Source organism: Ahaetulla prasina, chromosome 1 (assembly GCF_028640845.1).
Source record: "Ahaetulla prasina isolate Xishuangbanna chromosome 1, ASM2864084v1, whole genome shotgun sequence".
NCBI classification, from domain to species: domain Eukaryota; kingdom Metazoa; phylum Chordata; class Lepidosauria; order Squamata; family Colubridae; genus Ahaetulla; species Ahaetulla prasina.
Window position 1 is genome coordinate 254121583 of NC_080539.1, and position 25165 is coordinate 254146747.

Sequence of the window (25165 nt, forward strand, 5' to 3'; positions counted from 1 at the left end):
AAACGAATCCGTTCCCGTTTTTCGCCAGACGTAGCTTACTGCGCATGTCCTCAGGAGCGCTCGAAGGAAAAGAAGGAGGAGGGGGCGTAGAGGAAAGGGGACTGCGCGCGCGCCTACGGGCAGCAGGCTGGCCAACCGGCGAGCCCGAGCGGGTTTGAGAACGCGCATGCGCGCCCTACTTCCCGTGCTGGTGTTTCTTGTGACTGCTTGGGCCGACCGACCGACTACTTGGTTTCGCGGAGCGGCGGCTAAGGCGCGGCTACGGAAGGGACGGCGCTGGCGGGTAGGTGCTAAAGGTTGGAGGCGGCCAAGGAAGGAGCGTCGTCTCCTCTTTAGGGAGCGGCGGACGTGGAGCGGGGTCCTTCCTCGTCCGTGGGGCGAGGGCTCCGTGGGCCTAACGGCTCTCGGGCTCTTCTTCGGGATCCAAAGGCGCGAGAGGCGAGGGAGGTTCTCGCCCCCTTTCCCCCATACTTTTCCCCCTTCTTCCTTCCGCCGGTGCAACTTCTGCCTCGGCTAAGCAGCCACGCAGAAGATCCCGCTTCGCACCTCTTCTCTCGCGGCTTTCGCCGCTCTTTGTCACACCCCGAATGGGCTCCGACGCCTCTCCTGCTGCGGTGTCTGTGGCTGAGTTAGGAAGGTTCCCCGGCCCGCTCCGACTTTTACTGCTCCTCGTCGTCTTGTCCCACCGATGGAACCGGTGGATGGACAGGATAGTCCTCCAAACTTCGTGCCGGTCACCCTCCCCCGCCTCCTCCTCCTTTCGAGTTCTGTTTCAGGAACCTTGATCTTTACCGAGTGATCTGTTTTAAGGCGGCACCTCGAGGATCACTTACGGGGACTATTAAAGCGTGGAGGTCATAGTTGTAGGCTACGCCTCGAGGTGTGCAGGTATCTCGTAGGCAGGTAGGAAATCGGGTTCCTCCTTCAAGCTCTTCTGCGTTTTGTATTGGGAGTGTAGGATCACTATAAGAAAGTGATCTTGCAATATTAAGTAGAAGAAAAGACGTTGGATACTACTACTCACTTTTATACTCCGTTTTGCTCACAGTCTGGAGCTGGAACTCAGTTTCAGTTTCTTCCCAAATAAAAGAAAAATGAACAGTGTTTATTACTTCTCTAGAGTTGTTTGAGAGCAGCTTTATTTTGGCTTCCTTAATCAAATATAGTGTAAGATCCCATGTTTTCATGTAGGAAGTCTGCAATCAGGGAAATTTGTTGTAACAATTTCTTTACACAAAAAGTCATATTGGTAATTGGCTTTGCACTACATCCTACAAATCTTGAATCTCCCAAGATATATGCAAGAGTCCTTCTTGTAGACTTCAGCTGGGCATTCAATACAATAATTCCATATACTGTTCCAGCTAAACTAAATCAGTTAGCTGTGCCTGACCACACTTGTAAGCAGATCATAAGCTTTCTAACAGACAGGAAGCAGCAGGTGAAGCTAGGCAGAATCACATCAGACACCTGTACAATTAGCATAGGACCCCCAGGGATATGTGCTCTCTCCACTTCTCTCTATATACTAGGCCTGCCAAACTGGCGGCATGTGGGCCGGATATGGCCCGTGCAGACCCTGCCCACCCTGGTTCCGCAAAGGCAAAAAACATTGTGATACATCACAATCCAGCTTGCAACACGATTGAGTTTGACATCCTTGCTCTATATCAATGATTGCATCTCAAAGGATCCCTCTATTAAAGTACTGAAGTTTGCAGATGATACAACAGTGATTGGTCTCATTTGAGAAGACAAATCTGCATACAGACTGGAGGTTGAATAACTAGCCTTGTGGTTTGGCCGGAACAGTCTTGAACTGAACATACTTGTAGAAATAGTAGATTTTAGGAGATGCCCTCCTACACTACCACCACTCATAATACTAGACAACACAGTAGCAACAGTAGAGACTGTCAAGTTTCTAGGTTCTATAATATCTCAAGACTTAAAATGGACACCTAACATCAAATACATCATTAAAAAAGCACAAGAAAGAATGTTCTTCCTGTGCCAACTCAGAAAGCTCAGACTGCCCAAGGAGCTGCTGATAAAGTTCTACAGAGGAATTATTGATTCTGTCATCTGCACCTTTATAACTTTTTGGCACTGCAACCAATCAACATAAACACAGACTTCACAGATAATTAGAACTGCAGAAAAAACAGTTGCTACCAGCCTGCCTTCCATATATACTGCACAAGCCAGAAAGAGAGTTGTGAAAATATCTACAGACCCCTCACACTCTGGACATAAATTGTTTCAACATCTACCCTTAAAACGATGCTATCAGGCAGTGCACATCAGAACAACTAGACACAAGGGCAGTTTTTCCACCCATGCCATCACTCTGCTAAACAACTAATTTCCACAACACTGTCAAACTATCTAGAAAGGCAGTATTACTATCATCATTCTCAACTTCCCTATTATCTATCTCCTTATGAATAACTTTGTAGCTTGTATCTTACAATTTATATTGTTTACTTAGTATCCCAGTATGATTTATGTTGATTGCTTATTTAGTATCCTTGACTATCACTAAGTGTTATATCTAATGTTTTATGATTAATGTATTTTTGCAATGATTTTGATGATCTACCACTCTTTTTGTATGTACACTGAGAGCTTATGCACCTTGTGTGCATAATCGCACTTTGCCAGTAAAGAATTCTAATTCTAATAGAAAAGACTTTCCTGTAGACCTTTTGCTTAAAAAGGCAGCTCAGTCTGTAGTTGAAATTAGAACAGAATAGATATGCAAAAAATATTTTAAATTTACATTTTGATGTTGAAAACTAAAATCTCTAACTTAGTCTTCTCTTAGCTCATATTCTATTAATTACTTTTTTCCTGTTCCCAAGTTACATGCATGTTCTTGTGCACTATATGCCTGGTTAGTCTGTAATTTTTCACTCTTTATACTTCATTGTTTTGTCATGCTTTTTGCTTTAGTCCCATATTTATTACCCCTTTTCTGAACACACTAATGATATTACTCAGTGCAAATTCTGATTCCAAATTAATATTTCTCTGCAGTTTTTCAGTATAGGAAAAAATGTGGCAAGACTGCATGTTTTCACCTTTTTTATTCAATTTCTATGCTTAAGTAATCATAGAAAGCTAGAACTTGAAGACTCAAAACTTGAAGTTAAGATTGGAGGAAGGAAGATCAACAATATTTGATAAGCTGATGACACAATTCTCGTTTCAGAAACATCTGATTAAAAGGATTAAAGATGCAAACAAAAATGTTGGCCTCTCCCTGAACATCAAAAAGACCAAGTTCATGATCACTGTGAATAATGAAAATGCCTAACAGTTGAAAGTGAAGAGATCAGATGCATGCAAGAATTCACTTTCTTGGGATTGCAGATTGATCAAAGCAATGAATGCATTGGATCATATAAAACCAATCATATTGCTGGAAGGCAAAAATCACAAAATTCTGGCTTACTTATTTCAGTCATGTCATGCAATCAAACTCACTGAAAAAGGCAGTTAGGCTCATAATGGTCAGCGGTAATGAAATTAGGTCATCAAAGAACACAGTGGCTAGACACCATCAAATATCACATTAAAAATAAAACAATTGAAAAAAAGCTATTCGAGATCAAAAACTGTGGAAGCAGCTTAACAGATAGCATCATCATCATGAATGAACTTTAGATTTTGCTGTAAGTAGTATCCTTGTGGCATCTTATGTCCTCTGTTCTGCTGTTGATACTAAGCACAACTCTAAAAGCTTCTGCTGTGGAGTAGAAGTGCAGCAGAATAAAAACTGGGAACTCCTTGCTGGACAGTTACTTCCCTTTTCCATATTTTCTCTACTGCTTCTCCCTAGAACAGAAAGTAGCAGGTAGAGTCACTTTTAATACTGAGAACTTGAAGATTTAGCAGCTCCTCCCTTCAAAAATATACTAGTAATGTAGCAATACAGAGAAATAAGTATGCCTTTTGCAAGAATCAAGCCACCAAGTAATATTAAGCTGAAGAAACTATTGTACATAGAAGTGTGGCGTTAGAAACATTCTCCCTTTTCTGGAAATATCACAATTTGACTCCAGTGACAATCCACCAACCACTGCACTTCTCATATGGTGAGAAAAGGATTTTCTTAGTTTATCATTATTAAAATATCTAAGGAAAAGCTCTCTTTGTGGCATTGACATAAAACACATTTCCCAGAAGCAGGCAAACAGGATTTCCTCACCTTTTGATTTTTACGCACCAGTAAACTACATTTCCCTTGTGCCACTGGGTGAGGAGGCTGCCTTGAAAGAAGTGGCTATCAAATGGCTGTCTAATTGTCATGCTTCCCTCACTTCCGGAGTAACTGCAGTTCTGTTGTCAAGTCAATTTGAGACTGGAGCGTTTGGATCCCTGTGGATTTAATCAGTGGGTGGATTTCTGCTGCTTTCTTCACGCTTCTGACTCTGTTACTATAGGGATGGCTCAACTTTTAAGCTATTCCGTCCACCAGGCGGCTCTTCTCTTTTTTCCTTGGGAACATGTCATTCTTGGTCCTGCCTTAGTCTTGCTGTTTTTCATGTGCTGTTTTGGTAATTGATGAAATGATGGGGTTGAAATCCGTTTGGGAGAGGTATCTCTTTGCTATAATCAGCTCACACTATAAATCCTTAACATTTTTCAGTGATTTTCATGATTGATTGATTAATTACATAGAATAGAATAGAATAGAATAGAATAGAATAGAATAGAATAGAATAGAATAGAATAGAATAGAATTTTTATTGGCCAAGTGTGATTGGACACACAAGGAATTTGTCTTGGTGCATATGCTCTCAGTGTACATAAAAGAAAAGATACGTTCCTCAAGGTACAACATTTACAACACAATTGATGATCAATATATCAATATAAATCATAAGGATTGCCAGCAACAAGTTATAGTCATACAGTCATAAGTGGAAAGAGATTGGTGATGGGAACTATGGAACGATTAATAGTAGTGCAGATTCAGTAAATAGTCTGCCATCATTACATCATTACATGCCATCAAGTCATGGTATGCTCCTAGAGAGTACATAGATAAGATTTCATTGATGAGTTTTTATGATGCTGAAGCAGTAAAAATGTGACTAATTAGAACTAACATACAGCCCAGTTTTCATCTGACTGTTAGCTGCACGGCAAACGCCAACTAGTTTTGAAAAGCCAAGCACAGTCGTTCCTGAGGACGACTTTGATGGGAAATCATAACAAAATCCTAGTGTTGTCAAACAGACTGTATTTCTGCATTTTTGTCAAGTCATCAGCAGGAACTTTAACTGGAACCTCAGATACTAGAGCTGTACATTGAAAAGGACAGCTATCCAATTGTAATTTAAGACCACAGTGTCTCTGGAGAGTATCTTTTAATAATATTAGTAATAACAAATATGTACGCAAGCTTTCAGTATGCAGTCTCCATTTTACTACATGCTACAAAAAGAGGAATGACTTTTTATTCATATGGTCATTACATTAGAAGGAATTAGCATTATGAAGCAATCAAAGTGGTTTAGGTCAGTATCATAGCTACCAAAAAATGGTTGGTCTTTCTGGGAAAGTATGGAGTATTTCCAATTGTACTCAATTATCCTAAATCCTTGGAAATTGGGTTCTCTTAGCTATTGAGACTGAAGTTCCCGTAAGTTTCAACCAGCAACAGTAGTATCTGTTATTAAAGAGGGTTGTAATCCAACATACAAAGAGAGATCCAATTTAGGAACAGTTAGTTAGACTATAAATATGAAATCAAAATATGTTCATCTTTTGGAGAACATATTTAGGAGAGAAACACTCACTGTTTCATATAAAAAGAATTTGAAAATTTTTTCATAAGTCTGGCATCCAATGACAAACTTTTTAAAATGATTTTGTCAAATTATGCTTTGTCCTCATAGAATTTGTGAATAACACAAGATGGCAGAGGAGACTGGAGATGAAAAGAAACTGGTTGCCAAGTTTGAGCTGGAGAGAGAGACTGAACTCCGCTTTGAAGTTGAGGCCTCACAAACTGTCCAGCTGGAACTTATGACAGGCATGGCTGAAATCTTTGGAACTGAGCTAACACGAAACAAGAAATTCACCTTTGATGCTGGTGCTAAAGTTGCTGTATTTACTTGGCATGGTTGTTCTGTGCAACTAACTGGTCGGACTGAAGTAGCCTATGTCTCCAAAGATACGCCCATGCTTCTCTATCTCAACACACACACAGCTCTGGAGCAGATGCGGTGGCAGGCTGAGCGTGAAGATGAGCGGGGACCTCGGGTAATGGTGGTGGGCCCCACAGATGTAGGCAAGTCAACTGTCTGCCGCCTGCTATTGAATTATGCTGTGCGTCTTGGACGCCGACCCACATTTGTGGAACTGGATGTAGGCCAGGGCTCAATTTCAATCCCAGGCACTATGGGAGCACTCTATATTGAGCGGCCTGCAGATGTTGAAGAAGGATTCTCTGTTCAAGCTCCCCTAGTTTATCATTTTGGGTCCACCACACCAGGCACAAACATCAAACTCTATAACAAAGTAAGTATCGTGTGATGAAATAAGCAATGACAAGGTGGACCTCTGTTTGGCTCCATAAATGATCTCAGAATAGAACTTTGGGATGGAAACTTGAGGCACCATTTTTAACTACACATTGTCTGGTTTCTTTGGACCTTTATGGAATAGTTTTTCCTGTTTTCTTTACATGGAGAAAAGATATAATGATAAATCAAATCTCTTCATTCCCTTGATTACTAAATGATATATATAAGCAGGAGATGACTATTGTCATTTTGCTCCAATTATGAATTCCATTTGAACTGTGATTGGCCATTATCAGAGAAATAGCCTGTGCTAACATAATAGATAATGAGAGAGAAATTAGCATGGTAAGTTGTTTACCATACAAAACTCACTCATAAAGAAAGTAGAATTTCTCTTTCTTGAAGTTTGAAGCTGATGAGTATAAGCTATTTAGATAACTACCGTACTTTTTGGAGTATAAGACACACTTCCCACCCCCCAAAAGAGGGTGGAAATATTGGTGCGTCTTATACACTGAATACAGAAATTTTTGGCCTCCCAAAGCCCTGCTCCGCACGTCCTGTTTTTGCGAAAAATGGGTCTGTTTTCGCAAAAATGGGGTGCGCAGAGGCTTTGAGAGGCAGAGTGTTCCTGTGGGCTGGGGAGGGCAAAAACACACCCATTTTTGTGAAAAACACACCCATTTTTCACATAAACGGGGCATGCAGAGGCTTTGGGAGGCCTGCAGAGTTTACCTGTGGACTGGGGAGGGCAAAAACTTTTTTTTCTTGCTTACCTCTTCGAAATCTTGGTGCGTTTTACACACCGGTGCGTCTTACACACCGGTGTGTCTTATGGTCTGAAAAATGTCGTATTAAGATTTTGTAAATGTATGAGAATTCACTCCATTACCTTTGACAGTTTGACAGCTGTGTTTTGTACAAGTTATACAACCACACATGTCCAAGATGGCGCCGCGCCGCTGAACGGGAGATGCGGCGACAGGCCTCTTCTGGACCCGACCGGGCTTGGGGGGGTCTTTTTGGGAACTTGGACCCCCCCGCCCGGGTAGAGGGCGGTGTGCTCAGTCAGGGGAGGGGTAGATTGGGGCTGGGCGGCTCCGGGTCGCTTCAGGAGGAGCCCCGGAGTGCTCTCCCCCCAACGGCGATGGCCCGGCGTTTTCCAGCGGCCGCGGCCGGGCTTTTCCGGATTCTCCGGCGGCGGTGGCGGCAGCCGGGCTTCGCATGGCCTCGGGCTCCGCATGGTCTCGGGGAGAGCCCCCCAACGGCGATGGCCCGGCCTTCTCCAGCGGTGGTGGCCGGGCTTTTCCGGATTCTTCGGCGGCGGTGGCGGCGGCCGGGCTTCGCATGGCCTTGGGGAGAGCCTCGGAGCTCTCTCCCATCATCGACAGACCATCGTCGGTGATGGCGGCCTGGCCTGGTCTTTCCCGCCGATGGTGGCGGCGGCGGCGGCCGGGCCTTCAGTAGCAGCGGCAGCGGCGGCCGGCTCGGCGTTTCCTTGGGAGGAGCCTGGAGCTCTCTCCCCCCCAGCGGTATGGTCATCAGCGGCGGCAACGGCGGTAGCGGCGGCCTGGCCTGGCCTGGCCTGACCGGTCTGGAGACGGCCTGGCCCGACGGTGGGCCGCTGGGCCCGGCGAACTGGCCTGGGGGTCGGAGCCGGTGGTGTGGCCCAGTGGGCCCAGCGGGCGAGTGGCCTATTCCAGCGGCCTATTCCAGTGGCCTGGCGGCCGGGCCGGCTGGGCGGCCTAACTTGGAGATCGCAGGTGGGCCCGATGGACGCCTTGCTGGTGTCATCTGGAGGCTGTCCTCGGGCCTAGTGGACGTCCCCTCTATCATCTTTACCACCTAAAGGATGTCTATGGACCGCCTGCAGGGGGGGACTTTTTTAAGACCTTTTTAAGATCCTGCTCCCCCCCCCGGACTTTGGGAGAGACATGGCTTAGCAGCTGAGCGGCCTGGCCTAGTGGATGCCCCTGGCCTAACAGTGTAACAGCTTCCCCCTTCCTCCTTTAACCACCCCTCGGGACTGTAGAATGAGGGGTTGGTGAAACTGACTGAATCATGGCGGTGTTATTCATCTACCGCCCAAGAACTATTTCTCAACTGTTCTTACCCGGAATTGCCGGAATTATCAATTATCATCTTGATTGGTCCAGGATGGGCTTGTTTGCCGGACTCTTATTATGCGGACATTCACAGCGGCTGACCTTCTTGCCCTGCGAGATTCCCCTCTCTCGTGGGTTTGGCCCCCTACACTATCGAGGGCCCATCTTGAGGACGGGTTTTGGAACCCCGAGAGGTGGCATGCCAAAAATAGGAGACTTAGGGGATTTTTAATTAATTGTTTTACCCGTTTTTTTAAGGGGAGTTTTAATGGGAATTTTAATGGGGGGGGTGGATGGGTGGGGGAGAAAACCCGTCAGGGAGGGGGCTAGGTCCACCATGTATTTGCGGCTGTAATTTAATAGGTCCTGGGGTTGTGGCGAGGGGTGTCGTTCCAGTTTGTCAGGGTCGAGCTATTACTACGGTAAGTGGGAGAGGCAGATATGACGGAAGGGGGGGGCCACATCAGGCTTCGGGGGCTCACCCTCGCTGTTTACGAGCGATTGCATGCTCCGGCCCCCCAGGAATTTCCCGTGACCCGAGTGGCCAGAGTAATCGGGACCTGGGTCTTCGGCTGATGTTATGTAATGCCAGGTCCGCGGTTAATAAAGCCCCCCTGATTTCAGATCTTATTCAGGAAGGGACCGCGGACGTTATGGGCATTACGGAGACCTGGTTGGGCACCGAAGGGGGGGTCCCCCTAGTGGAGATGTGCCCACCAGGTTTCCGAGCATTCCATCAGCCGAGGGCCCAGGGTAGGGGTGGAGGGGTGGCGGTTATTATTAAGGAGAATCTCGAGCCGAGGGAAACCACTGTGCCTCAGATAGCTGGGTGTGAATCCCTCTACGTGAAGTGGGGTCGTAGGACTCAGGTGGGCTTGTTGATCATGTACCTGGCTCCTTGCTGCGTGACTACAGCCCTGCCTGAGCTGTTGGAGTTGCTGGCCGGGTTGGCAGTTGAAACCCCCAGACTGTTGGTCATGGGGGATTTCAATTTGCCATCAGCCGGCGTAGCATCTTCGGCAGCTCAGGAGTTCATGGCTTCCATGACGGCCTTGGACCTGATTCAGTTAATTGACGGCCCTACCCACGTCGGGGGAGACACCCTAGACCTGATTTTTATCTCTGGCCAGTGGTCTAATGATCTGGTTTTAAATGATTTAGTTGTTGAACCTTTGTCATGGTCAGATCATTTTCTCCTTCGTCTAGACTTTCTGACCGCTACCCACCACCGCAGGGAGACGGAACCAATGCGCTGGTTCCGTCCCAGGCACCTGATGGACCCGGAGAGGTTCCTGACGGAGCTTGGGCTGTTTCCCGAGCACCTGGCCCACGACTCGACTGAAGAACTAGTTGCGGCCTGGGAACGGGCCGCGGCTGGAGCTTTGGACCGTGTCATGCCTTTGCGGCCTCTGACCCGGCGTCGGTCTCAACCAGCTCCTTGGTTTTCCGAGGAGCTGAGGGAGATGAAGCGCCGGAGAAGACGCCTAGAGAGTGCCTGGAGATCCAGCCGCTCTGAGGCTGACCGGACACTAGTTAGGTCCTATAGTAGGACCTACCTAGTGGCAATGAGGGTTGCGAAGCATTCTTACGTTTCCTCCCTCATTGCGTCGGCAGATAACCACCTGGCCGCCCTGTTTCGGGTGACCCGCTCGCTCCTTCAACAGGAGGGGCGGGAGGACCCCCTACAAGGGCGTGCCGAGGAGTTTAACGGTTATCTATACGACAAAATCGTTCAGCTTCGGGACGGATTGGATCAAAATTGGGTAGATCCAGGCGAGGGTTCTGAGGCCCGTCTTGTTGAGGTGGTTTGGGATGACTTTGATCCCGTGACTCCCGAGGACATGGACAGGTTGCTGGGTAGGCTGAATGCCACCACATGTTTACTGGATCCGTGCCCCTCCTGGTTAGTACTGGCTACTCAGGAGGTGACATGAGGCTGGCTCCAGGGGATTACAAATGCTTCTTTGCGGGAGGGGGTCTTTCCCGCGGCCTTGAAAGAGGCGGTGGTGAGACCCCTCCTCAAGAAGCCTTCCCTGGACCCAGCTGTTTTAGGGAACTACCAGCCAGTCTCCAATCTTCGCTTCACGGCGAAGGTTGTAGAGAGAGTGGTGGCATGTCAGCTACCCCAGTACCTGGATGAAGCTGTCTAGACCCGTTCCAGTCCGGCTTCCGGCCTGGATACAGCACTGAGACAGCTTTGGTTGCACTGGTGGATGATCTCTGAAGGGCCAGGGATAGGGGTTACTCCTCTGCCCTGGTCCTATTAGACCTCTCAGCGGCTTTTGATACCATCGACCATGGTATCCTGCTGCGCCGGTTGGAGGGGTTGGGAGTGGGAGGCACCGTTTATCGGTGGTTCTCCTCCTACCTCTCTGACCGGACGCAGACGGTGTTGACAGGGGGGCAGAGATCGACTCAAGGTGCCTCATGTGTGGGGTGCCGCAGGGGTCGATTCTCTCACCCCTCCTGTTCAACATCTATATGAAGCCGCTGGGTGAGATCATCAGTGGCTTTGGGGTGAGATACCAACTGTACGCTGATGATACTCAGCTGTACTTTTCCACCCCGGGCCACCCCAGTGAAGCTGTCGAAGTGCTGTCCCGGTGTCTGGAAGCCGTACGGGTCTGGATGGGGAGGAACAGGCTCAAACTTAATCCCTCCAAGACGGAGTGGCTGTGGATGCCGGCATCTCGGTACAGTCAGCTGCAGATGCGGCTGTCTGTCGGGGGTGAATCATTGGCCCCGATGGAGAAGGTACGCAACTTGGGCGTGCTCCTGGATGGTCGGTTGTCCTTTGAAGACCATCTGACGACTGTCTCCAGGAGAGCTTTTTATCAGGTTCGCCTGATCCGCCAGTTGCGTCCCTTCCTGGACCGGGATGCCTTATGCACAGTCACTCATGCTCTCGTTACCTCTCGCCTGGACTACTGCAATGCTCTCTACATGGGGCTCCCCTTGAAGAGCACCCGGAGACTTCAGCTAGTTCAGAACGCGGCTGCGCGGGTTATTGAGGGAGCGGTTCGGAACTCCCACATAACACCTATCCTGCGTAGACTGCACTGGCTACCTGTTGTTTTCCGGGTGCGCTTCAAGGTATTGGTTACCACCTTTAAAGCACTCCATGGCTTAGGACCGGGCTATCTACGGGACCGTCTACTGCCGGCCTCTATCTCCCATCGTCCGGTACGTTCCCACAGAGAGGGACTCCTCAGGTTGCCGTCAGCCAAACTGTCGACTCGCGGCCCCCAGGAGGAGGGCCTTCTCTGTGGGGGCTCCGACCCTGTGGAACGAACTTCCCCTCGGACTTCGACAATTACCTGACCTTAGGACCTTTCGCCGCGAACTTAAAACTTATTTATTTTGTATGGCTGGACTAGCCTGATTTTTATCTTTATTTGATGGGTTTTTAAAGTTTTGTGATTTTATGGGGGAGTATGTAATTTTAACATTTGGGCATTTAAATTAGTTTTTTAAGGGATGTTTTTAATTATTGTGTGTATTTGTATTTTATCTGCCTGTTCACCGCCCTGAGTCCTTCGGGAGAAGGGCGGTATACAAATTAAAATATTATTATTATTATTATTATTATTATTATTATTATTATTATTATTATTATTATTATTATTATTATTATTATTATTATTATTATTATTATTATTATTATTATTATTTGTAATTTAAAAACCTCAGAAACTTGTTTAGGCATGCTATAGGAAACATAGCTGTTCTGGTTTGTTAGCTGTGATTTATGGTATAATGTATTGTATAAACAAAGCTTTATCAAGAATACAGCCAGGTAAAAACAGTCTTCTTAATCTATAATCGATGTTTATTTACTTTTATCATGTTAATCAGGTTTATTTAACTTATGAACTGGAAGTCTGATTCAAACATAATTGTAGTTTAAATCTTGCTATACTCATGATAAAAATTAGGAATGCAGGCTTGGTAACCCTGAATCAGGATGCAAAGTATTGATTTATCCAAGATTTATTAGGATATATCCAAGATTTATCAGGTTGAGGAGTAGGTTACATAATGAGTAAAGATTGATATATGAATGATGTTTTCAGGGTCTTTGTGGTAGCAACTATTTAAAACTGTTAAGAGGGAAATGGTTATAACTTAATGGGAAGGTATTTTAGCTCATGAGTTTTAGTAGTTGGCTAAAATATTGTGGGTAACATGGAGGCTTAAACCAAATTAGGCCCTGATGGGCTATGGTGACAAATAAATGGTCTTTGTCTAAAGGCAGTTTCATAACTTTTAAAAAACCCTTTCTCACAAGTATGAACTTTAGAAGGGCTGAGCCTTCCAAAAAGGATTAGCTTCACTTCACGTCCTAAGTGTTTTATCCCATGAGTTTTATAGTTTCCTGTTAATTATATGCTTCTATTTTGTTGTTTTTCTGTAGATCACATCTCGCTTGGCTGATGTGTTTAATCAACGCTGTGAAGTGAACCGCAGAGCTTCAATCAGCGGCTGTATCATCAATACTTGTGGCTGGGTGAAGGGATCTGGATATCAGGCACTTGTACATGCTGCTTCTGCTTTTGAAGTTGATGTTGTTGTAGTATTGGATCAAGAACGCCTCTACAATGAACTGAAACGAGACCTGCCTCACTTTGTTAGAACTGTGCTACTTCCCAAATCAGGTGGAGTGGTAGAGCGCTCTAAAGATTTCCGGCGGGAGTTTCGTGATGACCGCATACGTGAATACTTCTATGGCTTCCGAGGATGCTTCTATCCACATGCTTTTGATGTCAAGTTCTCTGATGTTAAGATATATAAAGTGGGAGCTCCCACTATCCCTGACTCATGTCTGCCTCTGGGCATGTCACAGGAAGACAATCAACTCAAGCTAGTCCCAGTTACACCCGGCCGTGACATGGTTCATCATCTATTAAGTGTCAGCACTGCAGATGGCACTGATGAGAACATCTCTGAGACCAGTGTGGCTGGTTTCATTGTGGTAACTGGAGTAGATCTGGAACGCCAAGTGTTCACAGTGCTTTCACCAGCACCACGCCCATTGCCAAAGAATTTCCTGCTCATCATGGACATTCGTTTCATGGATCTCAAGTAGTGTCCAGACTGGAAAAGCTCCACCAAGTTCCTAGTAGCTCTTTTACAAATAAAATTACAATTTTAAATGGAATAATTGCTATACAGAATGGAGATGACAAAAAAGAGGTATAAGAATTGAGTACAGAAGTTGAGTCATTTGAAAGGGAAAAAAGTCAGTTCTGTTTTTTTATCCGTCATTAGATAAAATTCTCAAACCTGAATCTCAGAAGATTCATAGATTTTGGCTCACGAACAACTATATTAGATAAAATAGTTGCAGACTTCAGAATTATTTGGTTTGCATTTTTACTTGAGCCTCTTTTTCTGAAACTGGGATTCTGCCTAATATGTTCATCATAAGGCTTCCATCATAAATGTGTAAGCATGGAAGTCGTTAGTGATATACATTTTGAAGGATCCATCTATCAATGACCTCCCCATATTGATGGAGAATATTTGAAGAATAGATATATTTGCAATCTGCAGGCCAAGTTAGAAAATTTTATAGGATTAGAAAGTGTATTTGCACAGAGGTTCCAATTTTTTAAATCTACAATTGTAGTTTAAGTTATTCTCCATTTTGAGGAACCTGGAGCGGTTTGTGATTCCAGTTCCCTTCATATTAAAGACATTTTTAAATCAATCTATTTCAATAAATCACAAAAATATGAGTAGTATATTTGTGGCCCTGTCTATGTAACACTATGATGTCTAGGTCCTGCAAGAACTGAATTTACAAAAAGTGGTCTTACAATCTTGCAAGTTATTTTGCCTTTATACTATATTAGTGCAAAGAGAAAGTTTCACAGCAAAAACCATGAAAACACAGATTTCACAAGGCTCAAGTAGCCAAGATACTCCTATTTGTCCCTTCTTTCCCCAAAAAATCCTTTCATCATCAGATGATTCAGGATTCCCTGCTGATCCACTGGTAATTCTTATTTACTGAACTTCAGCACCTTTAAAACAACTCTTGACAAAATGCTTGTTCTTCCCAGATCTCATTAGATAAAACTCGCTATTCTGTTAGCAAAGATAACTTTATTTAGCTATCCAGGTGGGAGGGAAGTCCAACAAATAAACAACTTTAACTTGGGGATGGTCATGGTCTCCTTTATTAAAATATAATCACATCAACAGCACACTTCTATGTAAGAATATGTCTCTTCCCTAATTTCTAGAGAATTTAATGTCAAAAGTGATTACAGTGCAATAATTACAGTACCGTCTTAAACTTTGATTCAAGTTTCTTGAACAAAGTTTCTACAATATAATCGTTAAAATGGTCTAATATTAATCCAGCTTGATTTTTAAGGTACATCAATACTTTCCTTTAATTCAAACGGCTCTATGGAAGTGTATGGAACTGTCTCCTATAAACAAGATTGCTGTTTCCGTCATCTTGATGACACTTACAAAATACAAAGATGGAGGCTATAGTCCAGAACACCATGCTATATGGATTCTAATACTGTTTTTGTTTTTCTCTATCATGCCTTTTCAGTCCTACAACTAATATGATTGTGTCGAATATTCATTCAGGTGACAAAATAAATTCAGAGTCTTAAGTGGGCTGAGTTTAGGTGAAGCCTTTCCGGGGATCCCTGGGGAAGCAGTGGCTGACTTAATTGCAGAGAGCGGAGCCAATGTCCGTGATGGAAAGAGGAGCCAGTGAATGGATCGCCTCTCCAAACTCATTTTTTCTTTTTTCCCTTTGGCCTTTTTAATCTTTTTTAGTTGATATTATTTTTGTTATTGCAATTTTAAACTTAAATGGAAATTATTTTAAAAAGTTTGAGGTGAAATCTTTGTCTTCCTGTTGTATTCTGCACACTCACAGATGTTCAGAGAAATTCATCCAGCTGATTCAAAATAATATGCACCATTGGTTTCCTTCAGCCAACAAGCTTTTGTGATTCTGGAGACTAAAATATACTAAATATACTAAAATATACATACTACATACATATATACATACTAAAATACTACCCCTGAATTCAACTGTGAATCAAAATATTTTAGCATCCTATATTGCGTTTATTAGTTTGCTGATGCTTTTCACTGCTGAATGGCTAACTTGTAGGTATACTGTAATGCAATCTATACTTCAAAACCTTCACACCTTGTTGATGAGTTACTGTACCTCATTTAGTCCTGGAAGTTTTGTCCCCAATGGTGAGAATGGCTGGTTCCAAGCATTAAAAAACAAGGTACTTCTATAGTGTCACTCTAGTAATTATATACATGCACATATTCATATATTTTCTCTCTCTAGTCATCTTCTCAAGTGCCTAGTTGAACTTTCAGCTGAGTTCTTTGAGACTGATAAATTGTGGTGTCAGATTGCTGATTCAGCATTGTAGCTAGAATTTGGACAGGTGGTTTGCAGACATCACTTCCATCTGTTTCACTCCGTAGGGGTCTGTCAAATTTTGGAGAATAATCGATTTTCTCTGCCTGCATTACTGCTTCCTCCTCCTCTCAGAAATAGCATTTCAAATACATTTGCTCTACCTGATCACTGTAAATCTCAAGATGTAAAGCAATAACTCCACTGATGCCAGCTAGTTTTCAAATGATAGTATATACGCAAGTAGGTTATCAGTCATCATTTTATTGTTATTAAATAGGAAATTATCCTCTCATAGTGCTTGAAATTACAGTTATGGGCTTGGTAGCTTCCTATGACTCAATTTTCTACTAACAAAAGCTGTAATGCAAGTGTTTGGTTTGGCTCTTGAAACAAGTCTCCTGGCCAGTAGCCCTGGCATCTATATGTAAAATAACTTCCAACTGCAAGTTCCAAGATTGATATCATGGTTAATTTGATTTAAAGCTTCAAAAGCCTTGTAACATGCTAAATTCCTCCTTTAGGAGATTGTCTTACAGCTCAATTCTATTTCCACTTATCAGATAAAAAATGTTAAGAGATTTTGCAGTAACAAAATTATTTTAACATGGACACAAATAAACTAATAAAATGGTTCATACTAGAAATCCCACCATGGTCAAAATCATGTACTAAAAAACCTGGGTTAATTCATTATCATTTTTCTTTATATACTTCAAAAAGCATCGGATATAAAATTCAGAGAACAATATTTCTTCTTTCATCTTATTTGCAATTATTATTTGCATTACATGTTTCTATATCGCTTCAATGTGCTTCATCTTTAAAAGCATTGTGAACAAAATAGTTTTCTGAAAACATATATTACAACAGTTCATACTGACAAAGTGTGCACCAATGTTGTAGCACTATACTTTCTAAACTGCAAGGACTGAATTCACAATAGAAAATGTAAGTCATTACTTTGGTATTACAGTTTAAAATCAGCTTGTATTAAACAAAATCCTCACTGAGCCAAAATTATTTGGTCTAAATGAGCCAGCCATAACTTGATGGAACTTATATCTATAGATAATTACAATTTAAAAAACAGCATTTTCACTATATGGAAAACAATTGTTAGGCTAAAAGGCAATTTGTGAACCTTGAATCTGGAGACCTACTATATTCCCTTAATCTCTAGATTACTTCGTTGTGTTCTATATAAATTTCCTTAATTGGACATTTTAGAATCTAGAAACATGATTTCTATACATTTGATATCCTCTACCAGAAATAAAACCGAAGATTCTGCTCAAGACATTCTGAACAGTTTAATCTGAAGTGAAGCTGCAAATTCTACAAAGAAAGTGTCAGAATGGTCTAAAACCTGGCAACTCCAAATCTCAACCAGCAAATGCTCTGTCTTACACATTGGAAAAAAGAATCCAAAAACTAAATACAAACTTGACGGACATTACCTTACAGATGACCCCCACCCAGTCAAAGACCTTGGAGTTTTTATATTAAATGACCTAAGTGCCAAAGCCCACTGCAACTACATCGCAAAAAAGGCATTAAGAGTTGTTAACCTAATCTTACGTAGCTTTTTCTCCAGAAACACTACACTACTAACCAGAGCTTATAAAACGTTTGCTAGACCAATACTTGAATACAGCTCGACTGTCTGGAACCCATACCACATTTCAGACATCAATACAATTGAACATGTCCAGAAATATTTTACAAGAAGAGTTCTTCATTCCTCTGAAAACAACAAAATACCTTGTAAAGTCCATTTATTAATATGTCTAAGCTCATACCTGCCAATCAAGAGACTTAAACAGAGGCTTGAGTAAAATAGCATTTAATCTTGATCAAGCTTAAATGGTTAGCTGTTCCAAACACATAATGGTGCATACATACATGCAAGGAAGAACTACGAACTTATGACAGAAAGCGATGTCCTCTTATACCCAAAAAGTCATAAATCCTCAACTCTGGCATCTGCGTATTCTGGAATCTGGTTTGCATGTTCCCATAGTATAAGTCAGTGAATGTAAACTAACTTCTGGATTTACATCAGGTCACACAATAGTAAGGGTCAGTGTATGTAATCTGACTTCTTTCTGTGGTGTTATCTTTTCCATTTGTCTTCTTAATTACCACTTGATTTCCTGGAGGATGACATACACGTTCTCAGCCAGAGTGGGGTGGGGAGAGATCAAATGATGGACTCTGACAATTTCCAGAGACTGTCATTGGTGGGATGAGGTATCAGTAACAATTCAGGAATTTAGTCAGTGTGACCTCCATAACCATCCATGATGGCATATTTATGTTCTAACCACAAAAGGGCACAATATATATATGTCAGTGTTATGGGAAACAGATATTTACCATGTGCAGTTATACAAACAAGAGACCAAGACATCAAATATCATTAGCAAGTTTCCTACTAATTCTAGTATTTTAGTATATATGTTCCCTTCATTCCTCCCTTTTGAATTAATATGATGGTATGCATGCCATCATGGTGAATAACCTTATTCTATTCAGCATATAAATGGGAGCGTTCCTATGAGCATACATTCCAGCTTCTGCCCAGGTGGTCAGCCTTATACCTGAACTCTGGAGACCAGCAATCTTTCTCTGGTCTACTTCCTTATAAACAGGTACACAGGGTGGGCAGAATATATATAAAAAGAAATTGCTTTATTCCAGCGGCTAGGCAATTGCACATAGGCAAAATTTCCAATATAAGCCATCTGGAGCATGCCAATTACCACATCCGTCCATAACCTATTCTAATCTAGTTATTTTCAAATAGGTTACTAGGTTGTATCAGTTCATAATTGCTGGTAATGTATGATTTTTCACCATCATCTGCTCCTCCCATGTATCCTATGCATAAGAAAAGTTCAAATGTTGAACCATTGCATTCTTATACCTTCAAAATTTTCAGGGAGTATGATATCAATATCTCCTAGGTCTAATGATCAGATTTCTATAGGAGCAATCCCTTGCACGTTTTAACAATCACAGTGTTGCAGTTCACAAGTACAATCAATAATAACAACAGCATTCAGTAACACAATCTGTAGAGTGCAAGGTTGTACAGCTGCTTTTGAATCTTCAGATAGAGTAAGAGAGTCCACCAATCAGGTCAGTAAGGCAAAACTTGTTTCTCCTGCAAAGAGAAAAATTCCAAACAAAACATATGCATCAACATGACCACATTTTTGAAAATGTTCATTCTCAGTTGGTCTCCAGGAATCAGTTGGCACTTGTGGAGTTCTTTCATGGAGCAAGTTTCTCTTCCACCTGACAGAAATCTAAGGTGTTCAGGACTTGCTGCTTGCAGAAATCTAAGGTGTTCAGGACTTGTTGTGACAGTTACTCAAATACAATCCTTACATGAATATATAAAACAAGAAAGAAAACTTTACAATGAATTGCCACCCTTCCTCCATCTGGGGATTGAAAAAAGAGTCTTTTGATCATTACATGTCCAAGCATTATATGTCCATTTCTTTATTGGGAAGTTCTGCTCCACTTTGGTGTTTTTGGTGACTTTCAGTAGAGGCTGGCTCAAATGGATGGAATGTCTCTTTTGGGGAAAGCATCTTGACCCATGTATTTGGTTTCCACAGGTTTGAGTCATCTGCAGGACTAAAAAACATGAGAAAGGGTCCCCTTCTCCTCCCTTTCTAGGTGAGAAAAGGCATTGTTGGAGGATTAGGGAGGGGGCCAAAGGAGAATAGATAGCTTGCAGATAAACAGATAAACTGGTACAATATATTCCCATATGAGAAAAGGCAGCTGGTCCATCCTGGACGAAAAGTCATTTTCCTTCTTTCCAGCACTTTTAAAATTCATACTCACACAAAAGTAGGGACAAAGAAGAAATGACACAACTTGGGGAGGTGGTTTACACACAAGTCTCAGTTTTTTAACAAACATACTATGTGGAAGACAGAGAAAAAGACAAACAATCAACAAAAACATACTATGTGGAAGGCAGAGAAAAAGACAAACAATCAACAAAAACATACTATGTGGAAGGCAGAGAAAAAGACAATCAACAAAAACCCATCTCCCACCCTTTTTATTCATGTGTGGAAGTTGTTCACTAACAAATCCACAGTATCAAAAACTTCCAAAAACAAATCACATCATATCTTAGTGAAATCACCATTTGTCTTACTTGTTCATACTTTTATAACTCCTAACTCCTATCATCAAACCGTTATTTTAGTGCTTCAAGCTTCAAATTCAAAGCTTGACTTAACAAATTAAATTCTTCATAGCACCAGTATCCTTCTAAGTTTCTTTCCACATCTTGTAATAAATAAATAAATAGAATTTTATTGGCCAAGTGTGATTGGACACACAAGGAATTTGTCTTGGTGCATATGCTCTCAGTGTAGATAAAAGAAAAGATATGTTCATCAAGGTACAACATTTACAACACAATTGATGGTCAATATATCAATATAAATCATAAGGATTGCCAGCATTATTGTCTAACTTATAATTGTCTAACTTATCTCTGAAATAGTTCTTAAAACAGGGCACATCTTGTGCTACTAAAAAAAAATAAATAAACAGTACAAACAGCAAATAAGGGGCGCCTTGACTCTGATTAAAAAAAAAATGCATTTTGTAAGCTTTTAGGTGATTATTTTTATGTGGAAAACCTGAGTGCATTTAAAAAAAAAAAACATACAGATTTCTGCTAAAAAAATAAAAATGCACCCATACATAGCCATTTGTCTGAAATGCTGTAGGGTTTCCTGCCTGGGCAGGGGTTGGACCAGAAGACCTCCAAGGGTCCCTTCCAACTCTTATTATGTATGTTAACAGCTTCAAAATACAAAGCTAAATGACACATTTTTAATCAACTGTGTGCTTTGAAAACATTTATAAATGTATAGGTTTAATCAGGCAGTTTAAACCTCAAACATTTCCAGAAAAAATAAAAATTAAAATTAAAATTAAAATCAAAATCAAAATTGTATACAGGGTTAAAAATTAGAATCAAAATTGTTTTCAGGGTGGAAAAGAAAATATATCTGCAGGGCTTTTATGCAGAGGAAGAAATTCCAAATCAGTGAAAAGCAAAGCTCCAAAGAGCCTATTTGTCCCTCCCTTCTCAGACAGGCTCAGCAGAGAAAAAAAAAAATGGAGGGGGGGTGAATGGTTCTCCCCCTTCGCCCACCCCCTCCCCTGGCTCAACAGGGAGTGATGGGGGGGGGTAGTTAAGATGACACAGAGAAAAAAAAAATCAAAAAGTCCACCCTGAGGGGGGGGGGAATGGCTGTTGTCCAGCCCCCCTTTCTCTCACCCCTCCCAACCTGGCTCAAAAGAGAGCGAGGGGGGGTGGAGGTTAGACTAAATCAGTGAGGGCTAGGGTTAGGAAAAAATTCCAAAAGTAATTCATTGCAGCAGTCAAGCTGCTTGCTCCATTTCTCTCATGTATCCAAACACACACACACACACACACATTTCTTGCAAATCCAAAAGACAATACAGAAATCTCACACCTTCTCAATGAGTTTCTCTAACACTGCAATCAGGCTGCATTCCATGCAAATCAAGCATCACAATTATCTCAGGGAGCTTTCTTACAAGCTTCACTCTCTTAACAATTCTTATGCAGGTCTGGAAATGATGGCACACATACATACATACACACACACCATCAAACAACATTTACAGACCTGGGGAAGTTGTCTCTTTAAATCCTCTCCCTTCAAGTGGGAAAACTCAGAGCAGTTTCTAGCTGACCAAACCATGGAGGCTGAAGTCAAATTCCCTGATTCACTGGCCATTATTTTGGGAGATCTAACATTTTGAAGATACCACTGCAGACCTGGATGTACTCACAGAGACTGTAACATCATATGTCAGCTTCTGTGAAGACCTATGTGTACTGACAAAGAACTTACGAATATACAGTAACAACAAACCTTGGTTCACACCTAAACTTAAGCAGCTAAGTCATTCCAAAGAGGAAGCCTACAGGAAAGGTGATAAAATGCTGTACAATCAGGCCAGAAATGTAACCAGAGTACAGTACAATCACTTATCCAACAATCAATCCTATAATCAAATTATGCTCAATTGGGCCTGCTCAGTGGCCACTCCTTCCGTAATTCTTTCTACCCTTCTCATCCTTCTTCTACTTTCTTAATCCTTTCTCCTCCTCACTTTCTTACTTCCTTCCTCCATCTCTTTCTACTTTCTTCGTTCTTCCTCTCCTTCTCTTCCTACTTCTCTTCTCCTTCCCGCTTCTCGCTGCCAGCCTTTCCAACCCTCTATCTTCCCCTCCTTCTCCTATCCTATCTTCCCCTCCTTCTTTCCTACCCACCTGCCTACCATCAAAACGACACTATAGAGCATTGCACATCAGAATAACTAGACCCAAGAACAGTTTTTTCCATGAAGGAAAGCCATCACTCTGCTAAACTTATTTCCTTCAACAATGTCAAACTATTTACTAAATCTACACTACTAGAAGTTTAAGTAATTTGCAAGCTGGCCATACAAATCACAATCAATTCAATCACATTCAATTCTACATGCATACCCAAGAATTTTAGCAGAACTCACACCAAATTGATCCTGGGTCTTCTTACCACACATAACAGCATCCACCTCTTTAAGCAGTAGAATGTCTCTGCCCTGGGGTGTTGTGGGCGTTTATCTTGTTAGAGTCAGGGCTATTAAGGATCATTCACTTTTCCAGGAAACAGATAAAACTCCTGGGGGAATTTTAAGGGGGACTCCCTGCTGAGTGCATTTTACAATTGCTCCCAGCTTTGCTAGGGAATCCTTTCCCAAAACATTTTCCCAAAACATTGTGGCAATATTTAGAAAGGAACGCTTGAGTGATGGTCCCTGAAAGTAGCTTGTGTTACTTAAAAAGAGTGAGATCTGTTCCTTACTTTTATCTCCATCAGAGAGTCTGAGGGAAGCAATTTGCCCTCCAGAGCCCCATCAATAAAATTCAGGATAAAATTCAGGGGTCTGGGCTGATGTGAGGGGTGAAGGAGCTAGGGTTTTGGGGTTTCTGGCCTGAAGCCTCCCCGCCCAGTGACTGAACTGGGACATTGTTGTTCAAAGGGCATTATCTCCTCCAATGGGCAAATTGAAGACAACATTGATCTCTATGGATGGAGGTACTCCAGGGGTAACTGAAGTTCCCCTCCCTCTTCTTTGGGGATTCCAGGAAGCAGCTGCTAAAAGAGCGGGTTGCTTTTGCATTCTCCTTTCTTACGGTTCTCTGCAGTGGGGTGGGGGGTTTGTAGTTTTGCAATTTCTTTCTTATGTCGGAGGTGCTTTGACTCACGAAAGTTATTTTCAGCAAAACATCATCAGTAAACTTTGGTCAGTAAACTTTGCAAAACCAATCCTTCAAACGATTCAGAAAAAGGGTGGGGGATTTTGAAGGATCTGATGAATGCAGTGGAAGTTTACTGTTTTTCTTTTGGGACACCCAGGTTTAATCCTTGCAGGACAAAATCCTAGTTCTCTGGAGGATGAGGCACTCCTGCAAGGTGGGAATTCCAATTGAAAGGAATTGGAGTGCTGCTGTAGGCACTTAAGCCAGGCATAGCATTTGCATCGTAATATGGTGTGGGGGAAACTTTCCTTCCTCCTCAGTCACTTTGGCTAGTTTGTTTCTTTTTCTGAAAGTGACAAGGGGGAGAGGATGTTGGAGTGAGCCCACACGCTCTCTGAATCTCTGGCTGACAGAGGAGGTTGAAAAAGAAACCAACAAAGGATTCTTCTTCAGTTCATCTGATGGTAGCCAAAAAATCAGCAAATTTGTTGATAAAATCTAAATCAAAGCTGCCTTCTGGAGGCCAAGCTCCCACGCTAGTAGGTTGGCCAGATGGTTTTAAAAGCAACTTTGATTGCTACGATAAGGTCTAAAATCATCTGAAAAGTGTCCCAATCACTAAATACAGTTAGAGGGAAACACAGTTCTACTCTTCCAAAGAGGTTACTCTTTCCAAAAAGGCTACCAGTATGGTTGCCCATTTTATTTTTATATTTTATTTTATTTTTTATGTTTTATATATTTTATTCTTTTTTATTTTTTATTTATTTTTGTAAGGGATTTTACCTGACACAAGCTCGGGGTCTGCCTCACTCTCGGGCCGGGGACAGCTCGAAGTTCTTGGCCAAAGACCCATCTCTTCCCTCGAGACTTTCTCGGGCTTCTTCGGTCAGGGGGTTTTGAGTAAAACCCTCCCTCTTTTTAGTAAGGGCTTTTGTCCAGTGAGGGGCTTTCTCGGGCACTTCCTAGGCTCGGAACTGACAAACTCTCCTTTTTTCAAAAGGATTTCTTGGGCTCCCCTTTCAAGCTCAGAGTTTTGACCAGAACGACCCTTTCACTGCAGACTTTTTATTCCAACAGTCACCCACTTTTCAAAGCGATCCGCTCTGGCTGATATTCTCGCGAATAATCAGAACCGCAAATTGGATCTCCGCACTCACTTGGAGGGCAAACCTCTAGTAGGAATTTCCCTCCTCTCATTCACACACACGCAAAGCAACACTCCCCTCTTACCTCCCCCCCAAAAAAATTTCTACTCACCTAGGATTGTAGAATCTTCCCGGTTCAAGCCTCAATGGGGCGTTCAGGTCCGGCTGGAATCAGGATCTGCTGGCATCCGGCCAGTCCAATATCACCAGTTCAAACGTACTGGGAGCGCTCTTTGACATTGTCTATGGCCCATGCCAGTTTTTCCTGCCCACCGTTTTGAAGGCCTGCTGAACTTCAATGGAGTTCAGAATTGTGGGGGGCTAAATGTAGCCATTTCGAAGAAAAGCATTGCCTTCGAGCCCCACGTCTGGGCGCCAAATGTAAAGTCCATTTATTAATATGTCTAAGCTCATAACTGCCAATCAAGAGACTTAAACAGAGGCTTGAGTAAAATAGCATTTAATCTTGATCAAGCTTAAATGGTTAGCTGTTCCAAACACATAATGGTGCATACATACATGCAAGGAAGAACTACGAACTTATGACAGAAAGCGATGTCCTCTTATACCCAAAAAGTCATAAATCCTCAACTCTGGCATCTGCGTATTCTGGAATCTGGTTTGCATGT

At 42.5% G+C, this 25165-nt stretch overlaps 1 protein-coding gene across 2 annotated transcripts; it reads left to right on the forward strand.

Moving 5' to 3' along the window:
* The first annotated feature begins 159 nt into the window (after positions 1–159).
* Positions 160–14807, forward strand: CLP1 (cleavage factor polyribonucleotide kinase subunit 1). 2 transcript variants are annotated; one of them, XM_058196787.1, is made up of 3 exons: positions 160–283; positions 5910–6534; positions 13059–14807. In XM_058196787.1, exons 2-3 carry the CDS (start codon positions 5929–5931, stop codon positions 13728–13730), a joined length of 1278 nt encoding a protein of 425 aa, XP_058052770.1. In that variant the 5' UTR covers positions 160–283; positions 5910–5928; the 3' UTR covers positions 13731–14807. The 2 variants fall into 2 exon arrangements, with proteins under 2 accessions (XP_058052770.1, XP_058052761.1); XM_058196778.1 differs by lacking the exon at positions 160–283 and adding an exon at positions 3111–3298.
* Positions 14808–25165: the final 10358 nt, after the last annotated feature.